Raw genomic sequence first — 17,361 nt, 5'->3', positions numbered from 1 at the left:
GCCAACTAATTTAATGAAATTGAGAAAGTCTTTTATTAGAGGAGGCCAGCTTTGGATTGTGGAAAGAAGAGGGAAAGACAGGTTATTGGGAGGGGGGTAGGGACTACATTGTGTTAATTAGCAGTGATTATGCAAATATAACAGATATGTAGTTATTACATGCATATTCATGAATGGAAATTCAGTGTTTTACAACCAACATTGTACTGTACATGTTTGACACAAAGACGTAGGCTACTGCACTGCCCATTAAGTCATTCGGAATTTTTCCTGAGTTTCCACAGACACTGAGGCCAATTTAGTATATTTAGATTGTTATTTTGAATTTTTTTCAGTATGACATTGTTTTGTTTTTTAGCTAAAATCCCACCAAAAAAACAAAAAACAAACAAACAAAAAAGAAAAACCTAACTTTGAAACCATGTGTTTTCCACGTGTTAAGCTTAGCTAGAAATGTGTGGCACTTGTTTCCATACACTCTTTTAAAATGCTTACATACATACAGTAAACTGACATCTGAAGCATAATGATGCGTTCACAAATTACAGTACAGCAGTTTGTGCAAACAAACAGTTAATTCAACAGTTAATTAGAGCTTGCTGCTCAGAAAGCATGCACAGTACATGTAGAACATATCTAAAAAATATCATGCATTTGATTAAAAAAGGATCATTAAAAAAATACCACCTTAACATTAACCCAGAAATGAATGCAAAGACTAATGATCAATATATCTAACCATATTGTAATGCTGTTGAAAATGCAGGGTGTGTCTGTGTATATATATATATATATATATATATATATATATATATATATATGTGTATAATTAAAGTAAAAGAAATAGATGACAAAGTGTTCCTTTTTGATGGAAAGAAAAGAAAAACGTAGTATGCTTGTGTTACAGCAGAGGGAGCATTCCTCCTGTCTTCTCCTGGATTTCCTGTTTTTCGTCCTTCCTCCTCTTCTTCTTCTTCATCTTCTTTTTCACCCTCCATGGTCCTTATCTCCTCTGGTCTTTGCTCTGGACCTGCCAGCCAGCATCTCAAAAATATTGCACTCACATCCACATTTTCCCATCAAAGTCTGAATCAGAAAATGGAAGAAAAACGTCATAACAGGATTTAAAGCTTCTCGGCTACAATGCAGTTCTTAAAAGGACTGCTTCTGGTTGTTTATTGGCTGCGATGCAGTGCAGAACGTCTCACCCTTATTGCAGTCTTTGGTCATATCTCTTTCTTTCAGTAGGTTGTTTTTGCAATCTGTGAATAGTAGTAGACATGCAGGTTATGAAACAGCAAAGAGTGATTTTTTGGTGAAAAAAGGACATATGTTTGATTTACTCCACCTGAATTCAAAGGCTCTTGGTTGCACGTCTTCATCTCTGTGTAGTCTAATGTCATTTCACCTCCACTGATCATATTTCCTCTGCAAAATAAAAACACAAGTGTGGTTCTAATCACCACAAATGAGAAAAAAAACTAAACATAACAAAATAATATCTTACCGAACAGATCTAGCCAGTTCATTCTCCAGCCCTAAAACAAACAAAATCCAAGATTTAAAATACAATCTTACAGATCATAACGGATCATACTGAATGCACTTTTAGCTTCAACAATATTGTCATTGGATAAAAGTCAAGTATTTTGGTTGTAAGATACACACATGCTTGAAAATCTGTACAATACCTCTCTTTTTACGTCGCCATGTCGGCACAAGGACAGCGACAATGATGAACGCCAGCAGGAAAAATGTTGCCAGGAAGTAGCCAACATGCTGCACATAGTAACTCTGATGATCAGGCAGGAAGACATTTACCACTCGTGAACCATCCCCATGTTGTATCTCTATAGTTCCTGGTGGCAGAATGATACCAAAAATCATACAAATGCATCAAAGAGTTAAATGTGACACAAAAGTCAACTTAAGAAAACTGTGTTGTTGAGGATTAATGTTCATTTATTCATTAAAAGGGAACATTTTCAATAAACACAGATCAAACTGAATTGTGTTGCCCATTTGTTTCAAACAACCAGAGACTGACTCTGAAGGAGAGCAGAGAGTTAAATGTCAGAAAGCAGGCCAGCAGTAATAACTTCCAGACCTGATGTCATGCAGCTGTTTTTCTTTTCGCCTCAGAAAAACACAGGCTGACCAGAAATGGGGAGAAGTGCGAGGGAACAGAGGCAAATTCTGTAATGTGGTCTGTATTAGTTTTCCATTTAAGACGATTCGAGTCTTCTCACAAACACAGAAGTCTAGTTTCTGCAGTGTGGAAGAGAAATCTTTCAGCTCATGGGTGAAATCTAAACAGCCACACGATTCATTTGTGACTCTTCATATCTAACATCACAACAAAGCAAACTACATACTGAGTCCTTGTCTGTCCATAAGGTGCAGTTTCACTCTTTGCTCTTCCAGTAAAGCAGCTAAATTGGGAGCTTGTAAAAATGCACAACTGTGGGGCTAATGAGGAAACCCCTCTCAATGCTTTCAAAACCAGCCAATCAAGAGAAAAAAAAACACCTATTCTGACTTAATCACCTACCTCCTCAGTGGGAGCTTGCTCTCTAATTATCATCTGTCAGTGTATAATGTATCTAATATGCATGAAAATGCAAAAACATGTTCAAGGTCATTGTCTCTAGAGCACGGCTGACCACAAGAGAGCCGCAGCCATGTCGCAGCAGCAGCCCATTACTATCATCTTGACAGATCTGCCCTCCATTTACGTGTCAAAGGCTATTTCACATATGCTGCGCAGGGATAACCCTTCGCTTTGTTTAAAAAATTTTACCCAATGGGACATGCATCATTTGCAAGTCAATGAACTGGAAAAAAAAAGCATCTTGATTCCTAAAGATTGAGATTTCAGTTGAATTGCTGACAGCTCACAGAATGTTTCCTTTGTAATAAAGAAGCAGTCTGTTTGTTTTTTTACTTGAATAATTGCAGCATTAACGTGAAAAGCTCTTGTGACTGTTGATGAATGCTGGTAAGCAGGACAGAACAAACTATTTGGTTTTAATCTATCAGACAAGATCCATGATGCATGAAAAGGAGCCGAATTCCAAGCTGAGGGAAAGGGATGCCATTGGTTCTTCTTGGCATGATTTACAGCTTTGTTAAATGGGCTGTCATTTTTTTTTTTAACATGGAGGAGAATCTATGGCTAAACACATAACTTTATCCCCCTCCCTGTACGTTGCTCTTTCATGTAACAGCTGGCCCAGATGTTAAACAGATGTATGAGACTTCCTTCAACTGCTTGTAAACATACGTCTGCCAGAGACTGATACACATCAGGAGAGAAACTGAGCAGAGATTGGGAAAGTAAAATTAAACAAAACTAGAGACACTGTGTTACCAGTCTAGACACACGGTCGGGACATTTTGGAAAATAAGATTGAATAGAGGAAAAAGAAATTCTAGATATCGCCACACACTCCCTCCTCTTAAAATGTCTGCAGCTAAACAGAAAAACAGTTGGTCGGGAAAATTAGACCGCTTCCCGTTGCAGCCATGTTAAAGCTATTTACTGCAGCTTTTCAAGCAAGAGTTGCAAAAAAATCCCCCTTTTTAATTAAAATGGGTGAATTAGCAGTCCATGACTAACAAAAAGATTTTCTCCCCTATTTTCCTCTCTTTCTTACTCAACTGGACTCTACATTCCTTCTGCAGTACCTCCTCCCTCTTCAGCGCAAACATAAAAACAGAGCGAACTGAGGAGAAAATTGGCAAGAAGAGGAGCTGATTTAACTGACCAGCTATGCCTATAAATATAACCCAAAACCCAAGTGCAGACTACTACCTCCAGCCAATTCTCCAAAGAAACCATATTGGGAATTTACAGATAATACGTTCATGAAAAACAAAGCTCTGGGTTGCTTACTTGATTCTGGCTCATCAGTCAGGAAAATTTTGGGTGGTTTAGTGGGGTTGGATGGTAGTGGAGGTCCCACAGTAAGCCTGAAGATGCGCCTCTCATACAGACCACAGTAGTGGTGGTGCAAGTGGCAGGAGTAGAGGCCTTTATCAACAGGCTTCAAATCAGAGATGGTCAGCGAGAAGTCTCCTAATGTGAAAGCATCTTCAGCTACCTTCATCTTGTTCAGGGCAAAGAGGGGTCCGTAATCCCTACGCTCTCCGGAGGCATAAAGGTCTACCAGCCGGTCGGCCTTGTCAGGACGCACCCCAGGGGCCTGGAAATCCCAGTGGGCTACCTGCTGCTGGTCCTCCTGCAGGCCCTCTCGCCACAGGGAGCGCCGGTTTACACAAGGCAGCACAACCGAGCTGCCCAATAAGACCACAAACACAGTCTTCTCTCCATCCCAGTAGCGCTTCTCCTTCCGAGCTGGAAAAATAGATCGGTGTGAAAGCCAGGAATTGTACACCATGGAAAACATTTTCGACCGGATGATCAGATGGCCTCACCTGACTTAGTGACATTGAGCGTGATTTGAATGGACTGGTGAATCTGGCAGTAGTGATGGTGCAGATTGCAGGTATAAACCCCCTTGTCACTTGCTACCACATCTACAAGAAAATAAAACAGGCCCCAAAACAACATAAAAATACATTATAAATGCCTGTACACAGTGTTTGTAGAGCTACCAGCAAAAATATAGGAATCTCACTGTTGATGATAAGCGAGAAATTCCCATCAGTGAAGGCAGAGTCTGGGATGGAGATCCGTCCCTTGTTGAATCCATTGTAAACCCTTTGGCGGGCTCCAGGTGACATGTCCAAGACTCGCTCCACAGAATATTCTGGGTTGCTGTGGACCAAGTCCCAGTGCACCACCCTCTGACGGTCCTTTAGTCTGTCCTGGGTCCACACCATGCGGGGGCTGTAGCAGGGCAGGGTGGCCTTGGAGCCTGCAGGTAGGGTGATGTTCTTGGCCTCCACCACCACACCAAGCCCGCTGCTGCTCTGACTCCAAGCTGGCAAGACATACAGCCACACACATAAATGGAGTGCACTAATAGACATAAAGTAATTTATCAGATATTCAGATTTTATCAAAGATGCACAGAAATAAGAATCTCTTACCTCCTGGCAGGAAGAGCACAGCAAGAACTGAAAGAGAGAAAAGCATGAATAATTAGCTTTTGATGCTTTTAAGTCGCGCAGTCTGCTGTTGATGCATTAATTAGATTCTTCACAGAAGTAAGTCTGTTCACTGATTAACTCCTGGGAATTACTTTAAACATTTCCATCCATAAAACTATTGAAGTGCCCGGAGATCTTGATTTGTACTGACCAAGCAGTGAAAAACTGAGATGTAGGTTCAACCAGAGTTCAGGAAAAGAAGCAGAGGAATAAAATTGGACTGGACACAGTTGAAAGGCAAAATCTCAAAGAGGTTCCACACAGGAAAACAACAGTAGATAAATATACTATATGCCAACAACACACTGGAAATACACTCTGCTGTTTGCGTTTTCTCACGCTGGATATTTTCCTACAGCAGACTTGCTATTTCTAATGCACTTTTCCCACAGTGCTGTTTCTTTATGTGTTTACTGAAGGGCCAGCAGAGACGCATATGGCCAAAGCATACAGACTCTCTATTCATCTAGGTTGCTGATGGCTTGTTGTAAGGCCGTGATCCTGAGGTATGGAGAAGTAGAGTTTTATTCAGCCACTCCGTCTTGTCTCAAAAATCCAATAAAATGACCAAACACCTGTGTGTTTCAACTGGACTGGTAATGGAAACTCAGCTGTAGAGACAAATAGTTTTGTTTCTAATGTACTGAAAGAGGATGGCATAATCAGTGCTGTTTAAGCTGTTGCACAAAAGCAGATCAGCAAATCCATTTATCCAGTTTGTCACTGAAAAATGAGAGTAAAAGTTGTAAGATTAGAAGGGAGGACGTCAAACAGATTTTTTACAGGATTAGTCCAGGCGCTTGAAGAGCTGACTGTAAACGATGTGTTTCCTCTCATTTGAAGCCTGAGGGTCGGAGACTGTGCACAGGTTTGTGCAATGTAGAGTTGCAACAGATAACCCCCCCACCCCCCCACCATTCAAATCATGTACAGAGTCAGGAGAAAAACACTGGTATGAAGTGGTCTTGGCTCTGGTTGAAATTCTGGAGTCTGAGTTCTGTATAGTCAGCAAATAATAACTGATCAGTAAATATTCGGTTGAGGTCATTTAAATCTTAAGAAGTTTGAACATTTGTAAATTGTTAAATGTTTTCCAAAATAAATTTCATATTTGATTAACATGTAAAGTCAATAACAAATTAAAAGTCTAAAAGCAGTGATGAGATGGAGAGTTTATTATAACTGATGCACGTAGGAGCAACTTCTGGTACTTGTACATCCTCATTCGCTTACTTTTTGCCTTCACTCCGCTGCACTTTTACACACTAAATAATGTCTTACAAACTGAACACGTTTTACTAAAATTACAAACAAAATGTTCAGTAGTGAGGATATCTGATTTTCTTTACATGATTATTTTGGCCAAAAATTATTATTATTATTATTATTATTAATAATAATAATAATAATAATAATAATAATAATAATAAAGTTGTATCAATAGAAAACTTGAAAAGGTTTAAATGATGTTATATGTGTATAATCAATATAATACAATATTTTATTAATTTATTATACTGATTTTTTGTCAGTATTGGTATATTAGTTGACTTTGGATTTTTCAACCATCCAATTCCAGTACAGCAAAATTTTACTTTTACATGAATACATTAGTAATATTAATCTAAACAAATAATCTGTGGCAGTAGAACAGCAATAGTAGACAGTTTTGTAGCATATGTGTGTGTTCATTGTTGGTCCTGTTGTATAAGCCTAACCAGGGACAAAGACTACAGCCATGGCTAGGAGAAGCCATTGCATATAAAAAAATAAATAAAATCCGTCGAATACGTGTTTCCACAAAACTTGGTTACAAGGTGAGCTAAATGCTGTGTTCATTATGGCTTCACTGAAGGCTTAGTTACCACAAAGTCTCAGACGTTTTTGTATTTTTGTATGTTTATTCAATGGAGTAGTGTAGAATTATATTTAAACATCAAAAAACAAAAACAAAACACAAACAATCAGCTTTGACGTGCAAAATTGTTCCTCTGCTCATCCAGCTGTGGTTGTTCTGGGTTTGTGGTGTGTAACTTCACCTTCAGGCTACTGTGTTTTTCTTAAATAAGTTTATGACAGCAAACAGGTTTTTTTCATTCAAGCTTACCAAATTTATTTCACCACCCAGACACACTCGCCACACAGAGGACACCTCATGCTGGAAACTTTTGGTGGGTTTTCTATTGAGGGCTAGAAACTTTCTTGCAGATGGTAAAACAAAGCGTCCCAGCCCCTGTAATTGTCTCTCATTAGACACACAAGCTGTTGACTCATCAGGTTGCTGTAAGACTTAACAACGTGCTATTGAATTACCAGTGATAATAACAGACATTTAGCAAATGACCTGAAAATCACCACTGTTAGATGTAACACTGGGAGTCAAACTGGGAATGGCGTAAAGTAAAGAAGAAAAAAGTTTTATTTGTAACTGAAAAGACTGTAGTCAGCATCATTTATGTGATTCATGAACATTGTGAATGTGTAAAAGTTTACTCACAGCCCCGTCACAGGTTGAGAATAAATCATAAAAACCTTTCCAGCTGCAGACTCAGCTAAACATACAAAGATGAAGCATGTACTGACTGTCCTGTCGAGGACACTCAAGTGTGCATTTTAAACATTGGTGAAAAATAGAGCTGCACCCTTGTAAGTACTTGATCTTGTGTTGGAAGGCATTATTAAACCATAAGATCTTTATACCATTTGTTTGTGAGGTGAGAGCATATTAAAACTAGTTGTATGTGCATTTATTCCTGCACGTTTACATGTATGTGGAAACATTTAGTTTGTTTATTGTTCTTATAACAGTTGCAAGAAAGTTGTAAAAAGCTCATTTGATATGATGATGATATTCAAAAGTCACAAATCTGATTTTATTTGAAGTTATTAGGTGCCTTGTTTCAGCATGTGGACAAATTTCTGCAGGACATGGTGGGCTTAAAGGTGACTGCCCACTGGCTCTTTCCAGAATCTAAACATACTATCTTAACATAAACCTGGTCATTTTCTGCCTTGAATAGTTACCTACACGCTGATACTATATGCTTGCTCTACTCAAAACAGCAGCTCTAATCTTTTCCATGCCTTGTTGTTTGTGGCCGCTTATTAAAACAGAACCAGCCATCATAAACACGGTTGGAGTGAAGCCCCCTCCTCCTTCCTCCTCACTAGCTGGACTCAAAACCAACCACTCGCTGTAAAACACTGACACATATAATGACTGGCTGCTGGATTGTGCTGACTCCTTCACTCAGACCACAGTTAACTGGAAACATATTGGGCTGGAGCCATTAAAAGAAAAAAAAAGACTCACAATCAAAACATTTTACTGTACCATCAGGCCAAAGCCACTCATAGCTGTGCAGCTTTACTGAGAGCTGAAGTTCACTTCTAAGTTCATGGACCAATTTTTTTCTTCAAAACTCATTAAAGAAAAAGGTTTTCAGCAACATTACTTACACTGAGATTACAGGTGAGGATTCACTAATGTTTTAGCTAATACTGGATTTTGTCTTACTGTGTCTAACAAAGGAGGGGGAAAAGCAAAAAATAAGTAAAAGTGAAGTTAGGATTAACACATGACAAACTTCCATTTCATTCACTTAAAAAAATAGCTTGCAAAAATTCCACAGAATGCACTTTTACCTGTTACAATCCGGGATTAAATTAAACTGTCATCAATATTACAACTTACTGTCAACTATTTGTGCTTATCTGACTACAAGAACCATTAATTAATATCCCAAAGATGGATGGATGTGTAGGTAGGTAAGAAGCGAGTCTGCTTTTGTTCTTGCCGAGTAATTCTAACCTGGTTCCAATTATAGCACAAAGAAAGTTTCGCTTCTTGATTTCTTTCTCTTCTAAAAAAGAAAAGTCAGATGTACAACTTACTCCAAAGAAGAGTCATATCTGGGTGCATCTTCTTCTCGGAGCTGGCGTCAGAGGTGAGAGCCGGTCAGAGGTGTTGTGCTCAACAATTCTTAAAACACATGAATACTTCTTAGGAGCAGCAGCTGTGTTCTGTTGTATTCCTGCAGCCTGGAGCCTCCACAAGCTCCGCCTCACCAGTCCAAGAACTCTAAAGCTGCCTTTTGTTGCTGCTGTCTTCACAAACATGCGTACTTAACTATTAAAAGTTTTGGAATTGAAATGACAGATGCATACAAATATGTAGTAAGGACATAGTAATCAGTTTGTAAAAGCATAAAGGCTCACCAGCCAAACAGCCGAGACAAAGTAGGTTGTAATTTTACCTTCAGTTAGCAACTAAAAAATAGTGTTTACTCTTCATGCTGCTCTCCACAAAATCCCTTATTACACGTTATGTTTAAATAACATCATACCTTGAATTCAAGAACGATTTACAGATCATTTCTGTACTTTAGTAAACTGTCCGTGTAAGGATAGCTTCTTTAATGAGTTACCTCCATAAAATTAACTCCCGTTTTGGCAACAAAAAGGCGGTTTCACCTGATTTGAAGGTAGAAATTCATTTATTACTTTAATTAATCATAGGCATGCTATTTAAAAGTGATCAAATGTCCACTGCCACCTTGTGATTTTCTAAACTACACAATACTGCCATCTAGAGGCTGATTAGTGAAACTGTCAACCACAGCACTTTAAGAAAGCGATTATTAATATGGGTACTGAGAAGTGAGGAGGAAAAAAGCCATGTTTTAGGCTTTGCAGATGGATTTTATTAGATAATGTACACAAAAAATGACTGCACACACAAGAAATATGTCATCGCTGAAACAAGCTTTAATTACACCTAAATAACTGAAAACAGAATGACAGTAGTCAGTGAACTGTGGTGTGTAGGGTCATCCAGTGCAAAGGATGTGACCCAAACAAGAATCACTGTCAGCGTGTCTCAGTTCCTTTTGTTTCCATACTGTTTAATGAATATCTTAGGTGTTGTCCAACCATCTGGAGCCTTTTTCAGTCCAGCTCGCTTCCAAATCTTCTCAAGATCCTTCTCAAACTGTTTCTGTCATCAACAAAAAACATGAACAGTCATTTGCATTTGGAGAAAAAAAAATATCGTCTAATGAGAGCACATAAGGAATGTACAGAATGACAAATTATGAAAAGTCTACCATTTCCCCTCACCTGCTTCTTCCTCCCCCGACCCTCCAACACTCTCTTCCTCAAGAATTTAGTCCGTTGTTGAAGCTTCTTGTATTTATGCCGGTTCATCTTGCGCCGACGGATCTCTAGAACGTTCTTACATGTCACAGGTGTCACTGATCCCTCCCCGTCCTCCAAAACAGGGACAGAAAGAGGTGGCAGCACTTTCTCTTCCAGCAGCCCTACGTCCTCCTGCGGCTGAGCAGACTCCAGCAGGGGAGGAAGGGAGTAGCGCAGAGAGAGCCAGCTCTCCAGAGGACTCACTGACAGCTTACGAGGCACAAGGGCCTCTTCCAGCTCTGGCTCAAGCTGAACCCATCGTGGAGGAGATGTGTTGTCAGCTGCTGTTGAGTAGTTTCTTGGTTTCTGTTGTAATGAGGAGCAGTAAGCAGGAATGCCTGGTTGTATACATCTATTTAAAATTTCTGCATGGGCTTGAAGTGAACCTGGACATTAAAAAAAAAACAAAAAAACAAGAGCTTCTGTCAGTTTGAGAGAAATGTTCATCAGGGTTTTCTATTTCATAGGACAGTTCAATTGATTTTTAATATTAGGTGCCTACTCCTTAACTTCAGGACAAGTCGAGTGGCTGTTCCACTGTGAGAGTGTTTAAGCGTGAATGTGTTAGATGTCACAGCATCACAACTCTGTGTTAGAACGTTGATATAACTACATGTAATGATTCTCTGACCAGCTTTCTGCACCTTGTCCACATCACATTTTAGTATTAGATAAGCTCTGCCCCAACCTTCGTAGGACTAAAATGTAACTAGGTACAATCTATAACTAAAAGCACAAAAAATAAAAAAATAAAAAAATAAAAATAACAAAAGACAGCATAAAATGCAGATATTTGAGGTTACTTACAAGTTGCTCTACTTAAAAAATTAAGACGAGGGACAACCCTTATGGCAAACATCGTAAACAATCAGCCAAAAACAGTCATCAGGAATGAGGTAACTGATCTCTGGTCCTGTGGGCGTAAAAAAACAGGAAGTGTCAGTTCAATCTTTTGCACAAAGCTTTCAAAGTGTTTAAAATTTTCAGCTGTAACTTGTTTTCTTTCCCCAATAGAACAGAATAGAATAATCTTGTCATTGCAATATGCACAATAAATTTTAAACTGCCATCCAATCAGTGCCTTAAAAAAAGGACAAAAAACAGATGAATTGATAAGACAAAACACACAGCATACATTTCAGCATTCTTGCACTGATTTCTTAGACCATGTATTAATGTAAACCATGTATTTTTAGTCTGTCTTTTGTTTTATAATTTGGTACTTTCTTCCTGATGGGAGAAGTTCAAAGAGTGAGCGTCCGGGGTGACAAATGTCCTTTTTTTTTTTTTTTTTTGTCTTTTTGATGCACTGGAAGACATACAGCTCCTCCAATCTCACTCCTATTGTATTTTTTTCTTCTGGTCTCTGACTAGACATTGTTGAAATACAAACAAAATGACAAAAAACTAACTAATGAGTGATAAACTGATTAGTCAAATATCAACACTGTTGCACAATAATTATAATACTATTTAAAAACAAAAACAAAACAAAAAAAATAACATTTCTCTAAATAAAAACGGAATGACATAAAATTACCCCCCCCCCCCCAAAAAAAAGTGTTATGTAAAGCAATAACTATAAAGAACTAACGGGAAAGATGGATTTAATCTTTTCAAAGATGAGAACCATCGCTAAAAAGACACAAAGAGGGATGCTTTTATGGTAGTCATGAGCAGGTGCTTCATGTAATTTTAATGCAGTTGTTGTACATTTGCAATACATATGGATGAGGTTGTCTTCTGCCTGTTTTCTCCTTTTGCTGTAGCAGATTCTACTTAACAATTATAACTAAGGTGTATTGTTCTTTGGCCCTTTTACCAGTGGGTGCCACTGACCATTTCCCCCCTTAAATGATATTTGTATTAATCTTTGAGTAATAAAATAGCATTTGGGGGAAATACTATTTTTATTTATCTTTCATCTTTAGCAACCATAGGATTGCTCCTTCAAAAAAGGCTTGTTTAAACGTAAAGAGCGATTATTTTTCCATTAAACTCTTAAGAAACCAACATGATGAAACAAACTAAGAATGTCGGTTGCAGCTTTAGTTTGTGACAACCTAACTAATTAGATTAGCACACGAACAGCATAGAGCCAGAAATTTGAAGTGCTTTTTAAGTAGCCGGGTGCCCCGACGTTCGTGGGAAGCTAGCTAGCTATCGTAGAAGCTAGTTACCAGTGTAGCTCTGCTGAAGGCAGAAAGTCGCCGTATGGCTTACAGTTTAGAGGTTGCGAAAATGGTTGTAGTTTTTAATCGTTTACAAGACGAACGCGACCAGTTAATTAAAATTAAACACCACATTACCTAATTTAGTCGTGACCGAGGTTTAGTGCTCAATGTGACTTCCGAAACCAACTTCCGGTCCGTGCGTCAAAAAGTATACATCGCTTCCTGTTTCTCAGAGACAACGAATGTTCCGTGAGGGCATGAAAATTAAGAAGAAGGAAGGAAGGAAGGAAGGAAGGAAGGAAGAAAGAAAGAAAGAAAGAAAGAAAGAAAGAAAGAAAGAAAGAAAGAAAGAAAGAAAGAAAGAAAGAAAGAAAGAAAGAAAGAAAGAAAGAAAGAAAGACTCGTTCTCAGGTAACATCAGGTTGAGTAACCTGAACAAATTAAAATAAGAAAAATATTTTATCTTAAAAATGCAGCCGTAAATAGCTAAATTGATAACAAGGCTGCATCAAATGTCTAAAATAAATATCAGAGTTGTCACTTATGGTATCGTGGTATTTCAACTTTATATTTTAAACATAGCACAAGCTGCTACTCTTAATGCAGATGGACCAACCAAAACATAAACTGTTTATATTATAATAATGTTTGCTAATAAATTGCAGTCTCATGTCAACATATAGAAAAAGACTATGATTTTTTTTTTTTTTTCTTATAACTATTTGCAAAGGTCTACAAAGATGTTTCATTTTGCCCATTTCTGTTCTGCAAGAAAACATATTTTTAGTCATGATTCAGTTTTACTTCCTTTTGGCTCATTAAGTCTAAACATGTCTGCTTCTATATAATACCAAGCGATGAAGCTTCCACCTTTAGATTGCTCCAGTTTTACACTTGTGGGCAGCCACATCACATCATTTATTCATGGGGTTTTCTCCTCTCAGCTTTCATTAAGATGCTGGCAAACAGAACACCCACTGTATGACTTTCTCCATGACACATTTAGAATAATTATGTTTATGTGCACACTGAATTAGACAAGTAATGACACCAGACAGTAAAGTTCTTATGGCATTTATTTACAGTAGAAACAAGCAAGAACTAAACATTCATTTCATTGTAAATCCTGTTGACCGTGAACTATTTTCCTCAATAACTTTACTTACACCATCAGTGTGTGACATAAGGCAACTGAAAGGATCAGCCGGACTTACTGTGAAATTTTCCCTTTTACAGTAAAGTCTGAATAGCTTTGAGATATTCTATAAAAAATAATAAAATGAAAATAATATTAAAAAAAGGGTAAAAGAAATAAAATAACAGTAAATAGTTAAACTGGCAGTTATTTCAAGCTGTTTCTCAGTCCTGTTTAAACTGAATGGCCTATACATTATATACTATTTACTCCAACTAAATGTCTATTTACAAAATCAGTAGTCGTGTTTAGAGTTATTTAGTCACTTGAAAAGCAAATAAATATTCACTGTTTTGTATTTGCATTGTAAATTTACTGCACTGAACAAGATCTGACCCCTGAAATAGAGCTTTACATATGACATTATAATTTACAGCAAAGCAACACATACAATACAAGCAATATGACAAGATTCTGAATGGAGAGGTACAATATAACAGGTATTTGCTATAAATGCCACTTAAACAGGAACCAAACCAATAAATAAAAAGACATATAAGAGAGAACAAAAACCCAACTGAGAACATAATACGACTGGTCTATGCTCCGACAGACGAGAGGACAAAGCAGTTAGTTCACCCGCTGATGGAAATATCCATAGATCAGCAGACTATACCGACAGTGATAGAGTACAGTTGATTTATGGCACATTTTTTAGGATTATTGAGCTTCAAATTATTCAAAACATATTTGTTTTATATTTTAATGCTGTTGTCCCATATTTTGCTACAGAATGAGCGATTAAAGTTAGTTAAAACAAAATCAAAGGCCAAGTGAAAAAAACCGAAAGCAGAACTTTTAAGGCCATTTCTTATTTTTACCATGGCCTTCGATGTTAAGTTTGAAAACAAAGTCTGTAGAGAAATAACCACAGGAAAAATAGTGCAATTGTTTTGCTGCAACAATGCTGCCCATCTACTTGGATTTTACACTACAAATGGTCACATTTCACAGATTCCAAAAAATATGCTCATCTGATTCTCAATATTTAGTATATATGTTACAGATCTTAACCAAACCAATGCTTTGCTTAATTAGGTCAAATCATTCAGTCAGTTATCTTTACTTTGCAACTGCACAATGGCTCTGTCTTTTTTTGTATAGCCAGCATACCTTGACTTCAAGAAGATATCTAAACTAAAATAATAGACTTTACAAATAAAACAACTGCATTTGCAGATCAAATGTGGACTTGAGTTTAGGTAGAAAAATATACAGCGAGGCAACAGATGTATGAACAGGCAAAGAAAAGAATGGAAGGAAGCAAAATTGTGCAAAAGCTGGCCCCTCTTTGTGCATCACCCTGTCTAGTGTCTTCTAGGTTTCCGGCCTCCCTGAGCAGCCAGCTGGCCATGCTTCTTCCACTGTTTCTCTTCTTTCTCATCTTCATCTTCCTTCTTATGACCGGTCATAGCAATCTTCTACAAGTTACTCATCTCCCAGGAGTGTGATTTATGGGATTGCTTTAGGAATAAGAAATATCTTTGGTTAAAACTCAAACACATGAAGGGCAATTGTTTAGTATTGTTTGTGTGAACACAAGTGGATAAAGAGGAAAGTCTAACCTGAAGATGGACATCAAGAATAAAACCACTTGGGTGGAGCTAACAGTTCTGCGCAAAGAGATGAGAAAATGTTTAAATTAAAATATACAGTGCACTCAAAAAAAGTGTAGAATGACAGGAGAGATTTGTAAGAAGAATGAAGTTAACCCACTGATGAGGACTGATGGTCATGTGATCGTTCCAGTTTGATACGGACATCGGTTGATTTTCCTCGATCAGGTTTTCCAGGTCCTGAAGGATAAGTTAGTGAGGTGTTAACCCAGGAATATGTTCACTGAAGCCTGGCTCGGAAAGTAGTTAATCCAAAGATATTTAATAATAGAAAGGGTTGGGGTTTGTTCAATTTTGTAAACAAAGCACAGACATTTTTTTTAACAAATATACAGAAACTATATGCAGAGAACTATCCAGGTCCACTTTCCTCATATGTTCTCAGGTCAGTTCAAGAGTACTTAAGACTTTTAGAGTTATACAAATTCTGCCTGCAGTGGGGTTCAATTTTCCCATGTCTGACTAAATTTATCCTTCAGTTTTCTTGAATGTCTAATAGCTTTTTGTGTTTTATGTCTTTACTTGCTTTATATTCTTTCATTTAGACACATATTAATGTTGTATGTGCCTTCCTGACTTTCAAGGGCCACTCATAGGTCTCTGCTAATTATTCTCAGATTGAATTTTGTAACAAAGGGGGTGTCAGGGTTGTTTTATTTTATGTATGAAACTCTCTTCCTTTGCATACTTTCATATCCGCCTTTAAAAATTCCTTTAGTTGATCTTATTCTTCTCTCTCTGTAAAGAACTTACTGAACTTGCTAAGAGAACTAACTACTATTAATTACCTAATCACTTTGAAAGATAAATGAATTATTTTCTGATGTGTTGTTTGTATTTGTATAATTTTAGGCTTGGCTGTCCACTGCTGTCACCTGGAGAGCTTCCACGGCTGTTGGTGCTACAGCTGATGCTGTCATCAAGCCAAGTGCTGTAGGTGAGGGAGTCTCGCTTGTGAGGTGTCCCAGCAGATGACACACTCTCCTGGGGAATGTAGAGAGGAGACACTTGGAGTCATGCACATCAGAGATGCTGTTATCTGACAGCTTAAAAACACCTGTCTCTCTTTGTCACAACATGATGATAATTTCCACTCACCATGCCTGTGTCATAGTCCTCCGTGGCCTCTGTCTCGTTCTCCTCTACCACACTGGCAAAACTGCTGGCATTTGATGAGGATCGGGAGAGATCGTGGCCCTCTGGGATGGATGGAGTCCTGCCACTAAGATAAGAACTACACCCTGGGTTACCACACTCCAGCACAGCCAAATCCGATTTTATCTTACAGGACACAAAGATACATATAACTTGCTGCTGCAGAGAACGATTAAATCAACTCTTGCATAAGGCGGCGCATGATGTGTCAGGTACTATGATCAATATCAACATCATATTGTGGTAACCTGTCAATCAAACACACCTGTTCTTTGTAGTTGTGAGTACCTCTGGAGAGCTCTGATCTGAGTTGTCAGATCTAGGGTCCTGAGAAGCATGGCCACTGTCAGGAGTCTTCTGAGTGTTTGGGGATGTTTCTCTGCTGCTACACAAATCATATAAAACAAACGGCCTACTGATTTAAGTTATTATCGAGATACCAATGAAAATCTGAGTTTGTGTGCATACAGGAGTCTCCTCTTACCTTCTCTCCTGGACTTCCTGAATATTTTCAATTCCGATGGCACTGCTTCTCCTCGAGCTGAAAGGACCAGACTTTTTCCTGGTTGGGCTTTTCCCTGGAATTATCAAAGACTGCCAGGGAAAGCGGAAAAGCAATCAAGGCCAGAGTCCATATATCTTTTGAGTTAAATCAGGTCATCTCAAGAGTTTATCAGTCTGATTATTTATTAGTCACTGAGAGGAGTCAAGGACTACTTTGACCCACAAATGTTATTGAATTCTCTGGGAAAATGCTTTTAAAAACCACAAAATCCTGAATTACCAGGCTGATGTGTAACTCTGCTCCCCAGCACTTACGAAAAATAAAAGTTAAAATATGCCTTTAGCAGGTTAATGACAAGCACTGGTGACAGAGCAGAGCACAGTGAAGCAGGAGATGAAAGCTGGG

At 38.1% G+C, this 17,361-nt stretch overlaps 3 protein-coding genes across 15 annotated transcripts in view; all 3 read right to left on the bottom strand.

The window, feature by feature from the left end:
• Positions 1-14: 14 nt before the first annotated feature.
• Positions 15-9,162, bottom strand: mxra8b (matrix-remodelling associated 8b). Its single transcript, XM_042003768.1, has 10 exons — positions 9,010-9,162; positions 5,056-5,082; positions 4,641-4,946; positions 4,438-4,539; positions 3,896-4,357; positions 1,692-1,859; positions 1,508-1,538; positions 1,349-1,428; positions 1,209-1,262; positions 15-1,086 (listed from the first exon to the last, which is right to left on the bottom strand). Exons 1-10 carry the CDS (start codon positions 9,035-9,037, stop codon positions 1,061-1,063), a joined length of 1,284 nt encoding a protein of 427 aa, XP_041859702.1. The 5' UTR covers positions 9,038-9,162; the 3' UTR covers positions 15-1,060.
• Positions 9,163-9,860: 698 nt separating this feature from the next.
• Positions 9,861-12,704, bottom strand: aurkaip1 (aurora kinase A interacting protein 1). The gene is made up of 4 exons (XM_042003771.1): positions 12,621-12,704; positions 11,119-11,224; positions 10,234-10,697; positions 9,861-10,111 (listed from the first exon to the last, which is right to left on the bottom strand). Exons 2-4 carry the CDS (start codon positions 11,168-11,170, stop codon positions 9,995-9,997), a joined length of 633 nt encoding a protein of 210 aa, XP_041859705.1. The 5' UTR covers positions 11,171-11,224; positions 12,621-12,704; the 3' UTR covers positions 9,861-9,994.
• An 839-nt stretch (positions 12,705-13,543) lies between these two features.
• Positions 13,544-17,361, bottom strand: part of rap1gapa (RAP1 GTPase activating protein a) — a 47,652-nt gene continuing 43,834 nt past the window's right edge. For 8 of the 13 annotated variants that reach the window (XM_042003752.1, XM_042003755.1, XM_042003757.1 and 5 more), the window contains 7 exons: positions 16,936-17,045; positions 16,717-16,863; positions 16,395-16,530; positions 16,172-16,280; positions 15,397-15,476; positions 15,246-15,293; positions 13,544-15,143 (listed from right to left, as the gene is read on the bottom strand). In XM_042003752.1, the coding sequence (XP_041859686.1) occupies positions 15,285-15,293; positions 15,397-15,476; positions 16,172-16,280; positions 16,395-16,530; positions 16,717-16,863; positions 16,936-17,045 (591 nt within the window). In that variant the 3' untranslated portion in view covers positions 13,544-15,143; positions 15,246-15,284. The remainder of the gene's footprint in view (positions 15,144-15,245; positions 15,294-15,396; positions 15,477-16,171; positions 16,281-16,394; positions 16,531-16,716; positions 16,864-16,935; positions 17,046-17,361) is intronic. The other 5 variants (XM_042003754.1, XM_042003759.1, XM_042003763.1 and 2 more) reach the window with 3 other exon arrangements.

The sequence above is a fragment of the Melanotaenia boesemani genome, chromosome 13 (genome assembly GCF_017639745.1).
Source record: "Melanotaenia boesemani isolate fMelBoe1 chromosome 13, fMelBoe1.pri, whole genome shotgun sequence".
Taxonomy (NCBI): domain Eukaryota; kingdom Metazoa; phylum Chordata; class Actinopteri; order Atheriniformes; family Melanotaeniidae; genus Melanotaenia; species Melanotaenia boesemani.
Note: the sequence above shows the minus strand (reverse complement) of the source record. Positions and strands in the feature narration are given on the sequence as shown.